The sequence below is a fragment of the Poecile atricapillus genome, chromosome W (genome assembly GCF_030490865.1).
Source record: "Poecile atricapillus isolate bPoeAtr1 chromosome W, bPoeAtr1.hap1, whole genome shotgun sequence".
Lineage (NCBI taxonomy): Eukaryota > Metazoa > Chordata > Aves > Passeriformes > Paridae > Poecile > Poecile atricapillus.
Genome location: NC_081288.1, coordinates 36,650,564 through 36,666,369, shown reverse-complemented (window position 1 = coordinate 36,666,369; position 15,806 = coordinate 36,650,564). Strand labels below are relative to the sequence as shown.

The window sequence follows — 15,806 nt, the reverse complement described above, 5'->3', positions numbered from 1 at the left end:
ACCTGGATCAGTTTAACACCAGCACAGAAGTTTGGGACATATATAGCTGTTAATTTTGAAAACACCTGGAATTTTTTTGTGTGTGTATGCATGTATATGTGCACGTGCGAATGGCTGTATCTCTGGCATTTTTAGGTTTGATGAATAAAAGCTCAGTGAGTCGTGCTCAAGGTGTGTACTGACCTGTGGCAAATAAGTGATTTATGGCAGGAGGCAGAAGCATTGCATCAAGTGGATTAGAAATGATGATTTTGTCTTTACAATTTTTTTGTCTTTCTTCAGCTTTCTATTTCTGAAGAACTGATAACTGAATCTAATTTCTTTCCTTTCCCCTGCCCCCCAGCACGTCCATTTGTTGTACACTAAGTAAGATAGCCCATTCTCCTGGGATGTGTGAAACAGGCAGGCATTGCAAATTGAAGAAAGCACGTCCCCTGCCTGAGTGTGCAACCCTATTCAGAGCCTGCTTGGAAGTAAAATGCCAATTATGTTGGAATTTTGAGAAACTACTTTCTCAGGTGACCTGCTGCCTTTTAGTGAGAGCAGAGTTTGCAGCTCTGGCAAGGAATGATCACTGCAGTTGGAGAGCTTCTCTTATGCCCATTAGCAAAATTGGACTAATTTGCAGGACATAACCTCAAGGTAAACTGTGACTGAAGCAGGAAACAAGGCTAATATGGCATTTTATAATTTCCTTTATCCCAGAGTCTTTTCCAGAGCCAGCAATTAATATAATTTTGTATCTGCAGAGAGTAAGGGTGGCTGCTAGCACAGGAGGCTTTACTGGAGACAAACTGGCACTGCTGCCAGGCTGAGGAGGTGTTGCTTTCAGAATTTCTGCTGGAACTGGAGACCAAGCAGGATTAACAGCTTGGTGATTCAGTAACTAGATAAAAAACAGAGCCTTGCCACAGCCAGGAGCCAGGGCGGCCCAAGACCTGGGCATTGGGCACTTGGCTGGGGACAAGGACCGGCTGGAATACAGGTTCAGCTCAGCAAAACCCTTCGTTGTCAGTGTAGGGCCTGGGGAGCTGAGACTGTCCCTGCTGAGGTGTCCCTGGGGCTGGGGCTGATGGCCATGGGAGACTCACATGGGGTCCTGAGCCCTGCGCAGCATCGGAGACCTGGCATGAGGTCCTGGGACTGTGGGCAGGGGATGGGAACCTCGGGAGCGGGGTCAGGCTGTCAAAGCTCATTAGTGCCCTTGAACCATGTGGAAACCATACACATAGAAATTTTAACTTCATTTAAAATTTAATCTATAGAAAGTACAGCATTTGATGTGACTAAACACTGAGTAAGGTGGAACTGTCAGCTTCTGTATTCTTTATGCTGTTGGGTAGGTACTAGAATTTGTTGCATTTACATGCACAAGAAACTAGGACTATTATAGAACTGCCTGTTGAAATCTCTACCTAAATAAAGTTTTCTTTTTGCAATCTTCAGGGCTTCCTTTGATTTTCTGTTGTGTGTGGGGCTTTTTTTGTTGTCTGTTTCTTTGTTTCAATTTTTAATATGGACAGGTCTAAACAGAAAAGGATCAAAGACGCATGAAATTTGTTGGTAAAGCTGTGAATAAGATTAAACTGAATTAATGCCTTTGGAATGTACACTAGGTTTCTTTGTGATACAAGCAGTTTACTTTTGGTGGGGATGAGTTCAATATGAATGTCTGCTGCATGAAAACTATCATCTTTAGAGAAAAGGCAAAAGAAATTCTAAAAGCTACCATTTCCTGGGAACAACCTGGGAACTGTCTGGACTCTTTGCCCCTGAGGAGGATGGTTGTGCTGGCAATGTTATTGCCACTTACTTTCTTATTGTTTCCCAAAAAAAACCCCACTTTTGCAGTTCAGGGTTTCAACTCTAAATCCTGACATCTGATAGCCATTCTTGGCCTTTGGAAGGCTGTTGTCTAATATATTATGTTTTTCTCAGAGAAAGGACTCTTTCTCAGAGAAAGGACTCTTTCTTGCCTGACACCTGCTTTATTTTTGCCAAATTCCTTGGTTTCTGATAGTGGTTCTGAGAGTTATACTATGAAGGGAAATCACAAACAGAGGAATTAGGTTTCAAGAAAGGACAACACAGAAGGACAAGATAAATAATGTGGAAACAACGATCTTGTTTTCCTCCAGTGTTCTTTTGTGACTCGCCTAAAATGAGAAAAATGTGTGTGGGGTTGGGAAAACAAATACAGGCAACCTGATCCACTGCATAAGCAGAAGTCAAAATGAAAATTTTCAAATATTCTAAAAAGCATCATCAGATCTTTAAAGGATTTAAGCTGACCTCTCTATAACCTCTGTATGCTCAGATACAAAAGGACATGCTGAGAGGAAGTGTGTCTGAAAGCATTACAGCAGGATGCTCTGGACAATGGAAATGCTGAGCTGTGTGGTATTTGGAGTATTTGCATGGAGATTCTGTGGTGCAGTATATCAGTTTTGAGCATTTTTCTTCCCAGAACAAGACAACATTCCTGAAACCTGAATACTACAAGAAAAAAAAAAGGGGGGCATTTGCATATAGGTTCTAAGAAAATGGAGAATGTGAGTGGAGTCTTGGAATATGAATTAGTCATGTATTTTAAATGCAGGCTTGAGTTTCACACCTTTTTTTTCCTTCCTCATCTGAATTGAAAAATTATTAATTATAGGAGGGTATTTATTGGTAAGGCAGATAGAGGTTTTGAATAGAGAATAAGATTTAAATCAACTCTCTTGTTTAGTATTTTGAATAGAAGAGTCTTGAGCTGGCTGGATTCTTAATTACCCTAATAAAATAAATGCTAAATGAGTTAAGCTCAGTAGTAACAACATTGCATCTTTAAATAATTGCTTAAATACAACTAATTAAATTCTAGTCATCTTTTTGCACTAAGCAGGTCTTACACCTTCTCCCACTGCATAAATTTAAATGCAAATCTTTGGATTTGTACAAACACTATATGAGGCAGATTTTTAGAGTAACGAATTAGACTTAGAGACTGCTAATGGCTGGCATGAGTTCTTGCCAGTGTGGTTGTAAGCATAAATGCTGAAAACTGCAGCATTTTTTTTCTAATTAAGTTGACAGACTTGAATTCATAAGCTAATACAATGTAAAAATGTTTTTTTCCCCCTTAATTGTAAATACAAGAAATTCAAAAAGAAAGTGTATTTTCATCTGTTAAATATTCTGTGGTCTGTCTTCAACAAGGTGTTGCAGAAAATATTGTCAGTCAAAATATGCACAGGACAATTATACAGGGAGAATGCTCTGTCCAGAAGCAGAAAATTGCACACTACTATCAACTTTTGTACTTATTGTTTATCTATGTTAGCAAAATCCATTCCAACATCTAAATTAAAATTTCAATATAAAAGGACAATTGGGGTTTTAGTTCTGAATTACTGGGGGATCCATTGTTTCAACAATAATGTTTGCAAGATTTTCATATTTCTTGTACATTTTAATTATAACTCATCAAATCTTAACTGATTACTCCTGGATTAGACTCAGAAGAATGTCACTGAAGGGTGTTTTAATTTAAGGGAAACAGCATAACGTCTGTTTCTAACATTTTAAAAGCCAATTTATATGGAAATTTTGCTCTAGAAGAAAGTCAATAGATATGTAGTTTAACACCTCCTGTTAAAATTCAAAACTTGATGCAATACCAAACAATGCCATTTTTTTCTTGTAGCAGTGTGATTGCATTTTCACAGCCTTTCATTTGTAGCCATTTTCTTCTGTTAAAATTAAATTTTTATTTGTCTTTTGTAGTCGAGCTATCAAGACAAACCAGGACCTTTTGCCTGAGACGCCGTGGATCCATATCTTCTACAATGACTTTTGGGGGACACTGCTTACTCACAGCGGGAGCCACAAGTCCTACCGACCTCTCTGCACCCTTTCCTTCCGCATTAACCATGCTGTTGGGGGAATGGACCCGTGGGGCTACCACCTTGTAAATGTCCTCTTACATGCTGCAGTCACTGGCCTTTTCACAAACTTCTCCAGAATTCTGTTTGGCGATGGGTACTGGACCTTGATAGCCGGCCTGCTGTTTGCGTCTCATCCCATCCACACGGAAGCCGTAGCAGGGATTGTAGGAAGGGCAGATATTGGAGCCTGCCTCTTCTTTCTGCTTTCCCTCATGTGTTACGTGAAGCACTGCTCTACCAGAGGTTCCTCACCGAGTACTTGGGGCTGGATCTTGGGAGCAGGGCTGTGTGCTGGATGCAGCATGCTGTGGAAGGAGCAAGGAGTGACTGTTCTGGCCATTTCAGCCGTGTACGATATCTTTGTATTTCATCGACTGAAAATGAATCAGATCGTTTCTGCTTTATACAAGGTGAGTCTTCTCTGTGGTAACCTATTTGTGAGGCACTGTTCACTATTAAACAGATGCTAAATGAGTTTTTGAGTACACAGTAATTCTTAGTAGTTTAGTCAACTCCCAAAGATAAGCACAGATGTTTAATGCTGAAAGAACACTTCAAGAGCTTTAGTATGGTCTTTTTACATTTTGTTTAAGCAATGTGTTATTAGCCATTGCTATTATTCAGTGCCGGGGATGGGCTTTTTCAATTACTTTCCTTACTTCCAGCAGCTTCCTCATTCTGTTTACTGTCAAGCACTGGTTATCTGAATTGAGCACTGGATATCTGACTGCCTTTTGCAAAGAATTCATTCATGCTCTTCTCGTATCTTGCAAACTCAGCTTAGTTTGGTCAGGCGTGCAAGTGTGACAGCTGATATCATCAACTTTGCTCCCTGAGGCAAAGATAAAACTCTTATTGTTCTAGTTTAACAGAGATGCATGGGGCTTGGTGCATGCCTTTGGCAGCATGTATTCTTTCCTTCCCCTAGTAGGAACTATGACTTAAATGTATTACTGTCTTAATAAAATAAGTATTTCCTATTTTTTAACTTCTTCCCTGAGAACAAACAAGTAAAATAAGCAAACAAGCTCACTGAATCCCCCAGCTTACACAAAACTGTGTATTTTAGTGGTACTCAGAAACCCGAGTTAAAATCAAGAGTCCTTTACAGCAGTGGCTGTACAAATGAGTAAGCTGAGTGTATGTAATTTTCTTTTCAGTGAAATGGCTGTCAGAAAAATACTATTTTGACAAAAGGACAGCAGTATTTCATATGGACGCGTGTTGTCACGTTTTGCAGTTAGATGTAGATTGCAAATATGTATTTTGTTTCATTGTTTTTCTTACTTATCTCAAACACCTTGATTTGAAAATTTGGATTTCTTTTTGAAATTGATTGAAAAGAAATTGTAGTTTTTGATAAAGCAATGATGACTTTGGTTCATACAGACTATATAGCTGTAATATAAAGGGAAAGTAGTAGAGTAAAAAACCCCAAAACACCCAGTCACTTGTAGCTTCCTTTCTAATGGCTCTAAGGTGTTGACGTAGTTATTATGCTCTTTCCTAACAAAATGGAAAAGGAAAGAATAATTTCATATATGTATACACATACTTGGGTATTTTTATTCGTGTATAATGACATATGTAAGACCCCTGAATGTCAATAGCCAAATACTGTATGGTACATTGTGCATCTAACACTGAGCAGAAACAAACAGGAAACTGAGTAAGTTGTTGCATTTATTTTTTTCCTTAAAGTTCATCTGCAACAGCAGGCTTCATACTGAAAGGCACAAAGATGAGACTTTTTCAAATGCTTAAAGAAGTTTAGTTAATAACTCAAGTGTTACCCTATCTTATGGAATTAAACAGTGGTAAAAACATTCATATGACAGAATATTCTGAACATCTAGAAAGTTTTTATTATTGAACACTCCTTGCTCAAACCCACAATATTTTCAGATGTTTCTGATAGACTTTTAATTTAGAAAAGCTTGTTCTCATCTTTTTCTTCCTTTTCCATGCCAGGGCCAGAGTAAGATTGGTCCAGAAGAGACCTGAATGACACAGGTGAAATCCAAGCTTCTACATCCTAACTTTTTGAATACAAGGTCTGTCTTCCTAGAGAGCTCTGTGGAGCTCTAAATTTGGACAGCTGACTTGTGAGGTTTTTTTTGCACCCAGCATCAGAGTTGTCTTAGACAGTAAGCTGGTGTCTTTTGAAAATTTGTTTTTTATCTGTAATGCTAGAAGGAGTAATTCTTTGTTTTGCATATTACAGACCTTTGTGGAGATTTGATTTTTGCTGCAGACAGTTTTATGAGGAGAGACTATTGAAAAAAGTGTGAATATTTTGATTAATTGGCCAGAAATGCATTTTTTAAATTCACTAAATTACAAGGCTGCATATTTCTTGTACATATGTTCAGGCTGAGGGCTGCTCAGCCTGAAAAAATTAGAAAGAATTGCATCTGTATACCTGTTATGGAATTTATTCTTGGTGTTTTCCTAGTGTAATACTGGGAGAGGGCAATTTCAGGAGAAAGGGAAAAAAATATGTCAAAAAGGTCAGTTGAAGAAAAAGTTACCATCTTTTGTAGCATGTTGGAGGGCAAAAGTGTTGAATGGAGCTGAGGAAGAAAGGAAAATAATTTAAAAGATGTTTAGCTCAAGCCTGTACTACCTAAGTAAGCAGTAACTGAATGCTTTCTAACGAGCTGATATAGCTGTTTCCTAGGCTGTGCTGCAAACTGAACTGAGAGGAAATGCGGGTAAAAAAATAACCTTTAAACACCACACCCCTCACCCAAATATCCCAGATACATCTTTTAGGAGTTACTTCAAACCTGAATCAGTTGAGTTATATTCAGTCCTTGTCATTGCCCTACAGATAGCTGTACTGATTAACAGTGAGAGGAAAGATGCAGTGTGAGCACAGGAGCAAGGAATGGAGAGAGATGGGGGAGTGGCTGGTTAGGGACCTGGCTGGTATGCTGCCAGACTATGGCTTTTAACTTTGAAAATGATGACATTTTTCAGAATATACCACTGGGGAAATTGAGACACAAATATTTCTGTTTAAAGAATAGTGAAACTACTGGCAGTCTTCAGGACGGTCAGTAAAGTATAAACTGGTACAAGTAACTTGAAAAATGCTCCAGCTGATGGTAGGATATAGTACTGGGTGACAAGCTTATTTTTTTCCATTGTGTTCTTATCTTTGGGCCAATATCCAGTGGTATAAAATGATGGCTACTGTTCAAGACCAGTTATCATGTGCATCCTGATTTGTCACACTGAGAACATGAAAACATCCCAGTTTGCAATTTGAGTAGACTGGCAGGACTTCTAACCAAGGTTGCTGAAAAGCTGGACCACTAGCTGAGCAGATTAATGCTACCCTTTATGTAGAAGCTATTCCTGAGGCATCTTAAAAATTTGTATTGTACCCACTTATTACACTATCCAGCGCTTTTCTTTGTCATCTGTGTATTGGTTATTCAGTAGAACTTGGCTGCTGATTTTTTTTTCTTTTGCCAAGTCTTGTATTCCTGTCTGCCTGTGATGCTCTCACTCTGGCTGGAAAAGTTGTAAGTCTGGACTCCATCTCATTTGGTTAGCTCTATTTTATTCTGGTTGGCTGACATGAAGGTATTCACTGTCTTTGAGTCAGAAGATTTTGATGGAATTGTATTTATTGCAGTCATAAATGAGTTGTTTGAAATGAGAGTAATGGAAAAGTGGTGTTCTACTGGGGTAAAGCATTCCTTGTGGAAGTAAGTTAGACACTCATTTTGGCCTTCTAGACCTTGAGTAATTTCCAGTGTAAGTTGCATAGCAGGTTTGCGGATTGATTGAGTTGTCAGGTGGGATAGGTATCAGAGATTGTACCTGTCAGCAGCTGGAGTTGTGCAAGTTAAACCATCAGAGGTGTAGAACTGGGAGGGGGAGCTTGAATATGGGAGAGAGCTGTGATCAAGTTTGTTAATACAGAAAATATGCAAATACAGAGGCTTAATTGTTTTGTACTTGAAATATTCAACTTGAGTGCAGAAGCATTAATCAACAGTCTTCTGTACAATTAATAGTACAAAGCTAATACAAACCCTACTGTGCTGCTCTTTTTTCATCTTGTTGGTATTTCAGTTTTTCTTTTGTTTGCTTTGTTCTTTTGTTTTTGTTTTTTTTTAAAGTGTGAGTGGACCTAAATAACATTAGCAGTTAAAAAGAGGAGGAAAATGCATTTAAAGCTCATTTTTAATATAATGTTAATGATAAAGTATTTATTGCTCTGTGGCTTATGTATACAAAGTGCCATGCAGATATAACTAAATCAGATCTAAGTTCTACTAATGTTGCACTGCTACAATACAGTAACATTTTACCAGATCTACATATAGTTAATACAGGGGGTTTGTTATACCAAAAAAAGGAAATGTATCTTTTCCCATCGTTTACTTGATTAAAATCTCCCTCTGGGAGGTCTGTCTCCCATGTGGAATTAGTTACTGGTGTCTATAGCTTAACATGATCCACAAATTGGATTGCAGGATGTGTTATCTAGGCTTCTGTGCTATTATAGCAGTACTGGTTTTGTAAAAGACAATTTTATTGTAGGCCAATATTTTATTTAAGGTAATGATGTAAAGCTGGGGCCTCCGTGGATGACGTGGTCAACCACCAAACCAAGTTTTATAAAAATCTACTTTCTTTTATGGTCTTGGAACACTCTTAGTTGTGGGTGATATGCTGCTGGGTATTAGATAAAGCTACTGATTTTTGAGAGCATTCTAAACTTCAAGTAGGCCACTTTCTGTATTCTTTAGTCTTTGAAGTTGCTACTTTTATAACTATTACGCTTTGAAAAGTAATGTCAAAATAAAATGCTGCTCTTGATTTAAATTTGCAGTTTTATCCTTCTCTTCTGAGGAGCTCTAAAGCCTTAGTAATGTAGTAGTCAGTATTCCTTATTGTTCATCTCTTCTCTGTTTGCAAGTTATGCTATTTTCCAGTAGTGTTTCATCATTATATAAAATCTAACTCAGTGGGTTTTTTTCTGCTTGTTTCCCACCATCTAAGGAATTTTATTAAGCTGCACTTACCCGAGATCTTGATATTTCGGAACAACTGATTTGGAGCCTATTATATTTTGTAAGTTATTTCTCTTTTGAGTGGGCATGGTCCAGTCTTGTCTCCATGTCTTTGAAGTACATTATTTACAGTGTTTAGACTGTTAGGGCAGCAGCTACTCCTTGCAGGACAGACTTTATCCTTGGAGTCAGATATTTAGTAAATATGTTTTTCATCGAGACTGCTTTTATTCCAGATAAAAATAATAAATAACTTACAATTCAAAACATGACTTGACCTCTCATGGGTTCCCTTTGTCTAACAAGAACCACATATTCAAGTGCACTGAGCTGTTAAGTGTTGCATTTGTGGGCTGGGTAACCCTTAGCATTTCAAGAAGTGTGGAGGAGATTGGGGGCTCTGTTGCCAGCTGGGGCCCCATGTATCCCTGGCATCTCTCATTCTGCAGTAGTCAGCTGGGGGTTAATTTTCCTGTCAGCTTTAAGGCTGTACAAAATGCTGAAAACGGTGAGACAAATGTGCCTGCACATACATTGCTCATATTTGCAGATGAGCCAGCCTGATGCTTTTCTCTTCACACTGCTGGATGGCAACAGCATGAGGCCTGTGTGGTCCTGACCATCGCTCCCCACCCCCCCAGATATTTCCTAGACAAAAGAAGCTTTTTCCAATTTACTTCTCCCTTGACAATTTCAAGTAGCTAATACTGCTGTTTCCTGTAGTTACCACAGCTCCTTGCTGCTTTTCTGTTTGATCCTGAAATCAGAAAAGCAAGATTGGCCTCCGCTATCTTCTCAGAGATATTGATCTCCTGCAGGTCCCTGTGATGTTGGTGGAATGGTACTGAATTGGACATCAATATGTATAAATAGCTGTTGTTTCCTGAAAATATTTTCATGGGGTGATTTAAACCACTGGAACAGATCACATATGACAGAAATACAGCATCCTAAGGCAAATTTATCAGAGTTGTATCTTGTTAAAAAGGAGGAATCATAAGATGTCTTGCTGAAGCTGCTGACACTTGCATAATAGGGATTATATTTTAATATTAAATCTGTAATGTCTTCATTGGAATTGCTACTGAAATCCCCACTACTTTTATCCATCCACTTGAAGTCGACAGTAATATTTAGAAGCCTTTATTTGAGAATGCCTCTCTAGAATGATGAAAAAAGGAAAGACTTCTCTAATAAACGAGTAAGTAAATAAAGAAAGAGAGAAGGCTTTTCTTATTTACAGGATCTGTGGAGAGCCTTCAGTTTACCAGAGAGGTTAGTTTACCAGGGAAATGTTGTTACTGTCTTCAGTCCTGCATAAGATTTATACTGCATAGTAGCATACAAAGTATGCTCTGTTGCTCCATTCTTCTCTGTTGTGGTTTAACCTCAGCCAGCACCTCAGCCCCATACAGCTGCTAGCTCACTCTGTCCACTTAGGATGGGGAAGGGGACAACTCAGAGAATAAGGTAGTTTGATAGGTGAAGCAAAATCTGTGTGTGCAAACAAAACAAGGAATTCATTCAGTGGTTCCCATGGGCAGGAAGGTGTTCAGCCACATCCAGGAGAGCAGGGCTCTATCATGCACTACCGTTACTTGGGAAGACAAACATCATCACTCTGAAAATCTACCCCTTCCTGCTCCTCCCCTTAGCTTTATGTGCTGAGCATGATGGCATGTGTCTGAGACATCCCTACGATCAGCTGTCCTGGCTGTGCCCATGTGTCTGAAACATCCCTACGATTAGCTGTCCTGGCTGTGCCCATGTGTCTGAAACATCCCTACGATCAGCTGTCCTGGCTGTGCCCATGTGTCTGAAACATCCCTACGATCAGCTGTCCTGGCTGTGCCCCCTCCCAGCTCCTCGCTGGTGCACACCTCGCAGTGTGAAGGGTAGAAAAAGCCTTGATGCTATGTGAGCACTGCTCAGCAATAGCTAAAACGTCCCTGTGACATCAACACTGTTTCCAGCTCAAATCCAGAACTGCCCCATTCTACTGTGAAGAAAACTAACTCAATCTCAGACAAAACCAGCACATTCTCCCTGGCTTAAAGGGGATCTCTCTAAGAGGGACAAGGTAAGAAAGTTTCCACAGGCTTTGCTTAGTTTTTGTTAGCACTTATTATTAATTCTGAGGTTACATGCCAGTTACTGACATCAACGGCATGACTTTTTCATGGTGGTTTTTAATTACAGGGGGGATTGCTACTTTCACTTCTACAAAGTCTTTGCAAATAATATCAATCAGAAAATGTTTCTCTCTTAATTATTAATGTTTTCATAATATTTAAGGAATATTAATTAAGCACCAAGCTTATCATACTGTCTAAGAACTGAGTTTCAAAATATTGGGCATTATTACAGATGTATGTTTTTTCATCTTAGCAATTAGTTAGCTCCCTAAAGAAACTGTAAAACTGTTTTCCTGGAAGCTGACAATTTTCCTGTTTAAAATATCAATATTAAAGAACAGTTAAATTTCATGCTTTATGCTTTTTGGTAGGGTTAGTCAATGTTTAATACGTTTAATACTTAAATGTATTTTATGCTGTGATAAGGAGACTTGGATTTCCACAAACTTTGAGGGATAAAAAATATCTGTAGCTTTGGCCAATCTTCAGTTTTCCATTTGTTCACTAGCTAAAAAGCCATATTTCTTCCCCTCTGGCTCTGCTTCTCCCATGGGTCAGTTGACCGGGTACTGGCCACAGGATGAGAAAAACACCATACGGTGCTAAAGCTCACTGGTGTTTTAATGAGCTAAACATTTCCTGGTGTTATTCCTTTTCTGCAGACCTTCCTCAGGAATTATGCCTTTCTGCTTAAGCCTGGTCTGGTGCCATGGTTAAAATGCATGCGTTCATGGTTGTATTCGTCAAGTATGGGCTGTGTTTGTTAAATGCCACGCAGAAAGTTTATACCTGTGCCTGTGTGTTCAATCATGAGTACTTGACATTAGTTTCCTAATGTCATGGTTAGACACCTGAATGTCCTGGTTTGATGAAGTCAGGAATGCTTGTAGCTCCTGATGAGCTTTACCTAATGAACTCATTGCACTTGGTCAAATCACGGCTAAATAGCAAGCTAAACCTCCTGCTCCCAGAAGTCAGAGCATACAATAGTAGTGCAAGAAGAGGGTAAACCTGGAAGTATGTCTTCAATTAGAATCAGATAGATCAGGGAGCAGGTAAATCTTCTGGATGCTCTGAGTTCTGACTTGCAGCAGTTTGTTACAGCACCTTTGGGAAAGATAAGGCTGCCCAGAGTGTGAAGGTCAGGCTCCTGATTTTTTGAGCATCTTAACTGTGGTCGTCTAAGTTTCAGAGCTGTAGTCCTCTGGCAGCATCCCGAGTCTATTCTATAGAGCTGCATTCTCAGCTGTGTTCTTGGAGTCCTACCCAAGAGACAGCCATTCCTGGTACATGAACATGAGCTCTGGTTCTGAACCTGAGAGAACTTTTGAAGGAACAGAACCATACACCTGAGCCACAAGGGAGATTTTTTTCTGATACTAGGTTCAATTTTGAATTTTTGGCTTATGCTCAGTTTTATTGAAATTTTAATAATTTAATGATTACATACATGCTTTTTTTCTGAATGGTTCTAAGCATTAACCTATGTAGCCAGTTACACTATTAAAAAGGGGGGAAGTACAAGTGTATTGAGATTTACAGTGGCAACAGCTAGTTGTGATAGAATACAGCAAACACTTTTTGGCATATTTACTGGAGGAACTGAACAATATTTTGTACCTATTGCATGTATTTCTTTTTTCCAGCTGCAATATAGATTTGGTATGGGATGGGAGGGAACCCATGCTTGCAATTTTGTAGCTGTCTTTATGAGTCAGCTACTACCAGGTAAATTTCCAGCCTCACTAACCTTGAATGTCACTTATAAAAGAGAAGAATCTCTTGATGCTGTGGACAGTCCTCATTGGGAGACAGGGAAAACAAAATATGTTTTATTCTTGAGTTTCTAGGAAACTAATTGAAAATGTGCATGCAGAAATTGTTAAAATAATCCAGAAGGTTTTGGGGGAAGAGAGAGAGAATTTGTGTGCTTGGCTTTTAAATGCCAGGTAGAACATATGTACCTTTTTATGATCACAACTGTAAGACTTTCAAACACATACACAGATTTTTTTTTTATTTTTTTTTTTTTTAGGCTGTAGATTTGATTAGGTTGTGCAAAAGTCAGAGCTTCTGTGACATTTAATCACCAAAATCTTGGTTTCTTCTTGACAATAATATATGGAAATAAATTCCCATAGCAACAAAGTCTTTAAAGTGAGTGTAGGGACATATTGAGTTAATAAAGGCAATGAGGGAGCAAGGGAAAAGAGGGTAGAATTGTATTGAGTCTCTGTAAATTCTTCCTCTCCCAGAAAACAGCACTTTGGGGGTTATGGATAAATTTTTTGCATGTTTTAGTCTGCACATTTTAAAAGTATCCTGGGCAGCCTGCATTGCTGTAGAGTACAATGAAGGTTGCATCAACAGCAGTGTTCATTTAGTAGGGATTTTGGGATAATGGTTTATTCCTAAAATATATGTTTATTATAGTTCTATCTCTATACTTGGAAACTTTTCTTCTTAAAACATTATTAAAAATAGCAAAACATCACCACAAAATAGCTCTCACAAGTTTTAAAACAGAAGAAATGCCAATTTTTAAAACTTTAATTCTTGCTTCTTTGGACTACTTAATGTATAGCATTTTTAGCTGTTTTTGGCTGTTTGTAATGTGAAAAGGCAGAACTAGCGTTCTTGTGGAGTGACTTTTCTTTGTTTGTTTCTTTGTTTAAACGAATACATTTTTATCTCTTTTGATCTGAGCTGTTAGCCAATAACTTAATAGTTTGTGGGTAATTCTGGTTGAGAATATGGATTGAAAGATACCAATTTCTGTGATTATACAATCCTGTTTAGTTACAAAGAGTATCCTAAGGATAATTTCTTCCAGAATAACATTTAATAAACTATGTCTTTATCCCAGTTCCAAACCCCTTTCAGCTAGAAGGTACCTGCATAATATATACTTTTACCTTGCTTTTTTTGCACCTCCTCTCATCTCTTACTAATTCATATAAATACCAACACAACTGTCCCACACCAAGCTAGATAAGAAAGAAAATCCCCCCAAAAACAAAATTTAAAAAAATCCCTCAAAACAAAGAAAAACCCCCCAGCCACACCCCCTCCATATATCATTGTTCTGGTAGTGACATTTTTGCTTAGAAAAGCACAATTAATTTTTTCAGTCAGCTTCTGTAAAAGGTAGCTAACTTTAGGGACCTTGGCACAGACTGCTAAAATGGATTTAAATGCAAGTTAAGTGGGTAGGGGGTAGGGTCCTTGGCTGCCTCATACCCGACTGATACTAATGCACAAAGTTTGAGGCTGGCCAGATGATACATATCTGCTAATTTTATCATTTTAACCTAAGTATTTATGAGCCCTCTCTGTCAGGATAGTCAAAATAAATTAGCACTATTATCATCTGAGGCCTTTCAAACTAAGAAGGAAGTGTTAATAATTTACAGGTAAACTTTGGAAAGTTTTAACTTGCTTTCCGTTTTGCAAATCTGTAGAATAAATATTTTCAGGATTCCATCTCTAATACTGAAGTTTGAAAGAGGGGAAGAAAAATTCCTTACTTTCTCAAAATTATGCTTCTTACTGGATGTTAGGATATATACAGATAAAACTGTGTCCTGGCTGCAGCTGTGGCAGATTACTTGATATCTATAATCCCACTTTTTACCTGCAGTTACACTTTAGTATATGTAATTTAAATTTTTTAGGGGAAAAACAACAACAACAGCCACCAAAAATAAACTCCAAAAACCTAAAAAACCAAACGAAAGAACCAAACAAAAAAAGAAGAGCAAGCACAAGCAGTATCTGTTTATATTTTAATTATTGGTTTGATAGCTCTGAATTGATGTACTTTGAAGATGTATTTTCTGAATGCAACTTCAATGGATTTAGAAAAAGGTGGTTTTTTAAATTTTCAGATCAGAAAATTGTTTGCACTGCAACACAAACCACTATCTATATGATACTATATTAGCTGTAGATCCTGTTAAATAACCATTTCTGCCTTGGCACTGCCCTGCTCATGGTATGGCATGTTGTCAGCAGTCTGTGGTTGCACTGTAGTGAAAAGGGTTGATGTGTCCTTGTGTTTTCAGGTTGCTCTCCAAGGCTCTGAAATACCCAGATGGCTTCTCTGTGCTCTGATAATTACCCCTGGCATCATCAGGTGAAATGTTGAAGATTCAGGTGTCAGTGTAGTTTCTTCACTGTTAATCTGCCTAACTCGTATTTGTGACTGCAAATCTACATCCAGTAAGGGGGTGATATGTCTGTGTAAAAGCTACATGGCATAGATATCTCCTTCAGTTATAGCCTGGTTTTGTACTGGGAATGAATTCAGTCTGAGACTAAAACCTTACTCTGAAGCAGCAGAGATTTATTAGTAGGTTTATTAATGAAGACAGTGCTCTTTGACTCAGTCCTTATTGCTCAGTGTTTCTAGCTTCAGATCTATACCAGTTCTAATTAAAATGTTTGTTTTTCTCCCTGCGATATTTAGAATGAAAGAATTTCAATACCTGATTAAGTATAAGTCTTTTGACTATCTACTGAAATTATAAGGAAAAAAGGGAGAAATTAGTAAAGGTGGAAAAAAGCGCGTTGTTTGTGAAGTTGAGTGTATGAAAATTTGGGACCCTATTAGAGGTCACATATCTGTATTAATCAACAGAATTGTTCTTATCAGCCAGATGATATAGCTCCTTTCCTCTGTCCTTATTGTATACTGATTTTGTACTTTT

The 15,806-nt window shown here is 38.2% G+C and overlaps 1 protein-coding gene across 1 annotated transcript in view; it reads left to right on the top strand.

Moving 5' to 3' along the window:
• LOC131592257 (protein O-mannosyl-transferase TMTC2-like) overlaps window positions 1-15,806 on the top strand; it is a 231,500-nt gene that overhangs the window by 96,449 nt on the left and 119,245 nt on the right. The window contains exon 2 of the mRNA XM_058863654.1: window positions 3,769-4,339. Within this exon, the coding sequence (XP_058719637.1) occupies window positions 3,769-4,339 (571 nt within the window). The remainder of the gene's footprint in view (window positions 1-3,768; window positions 4,340-15,806) is intronic.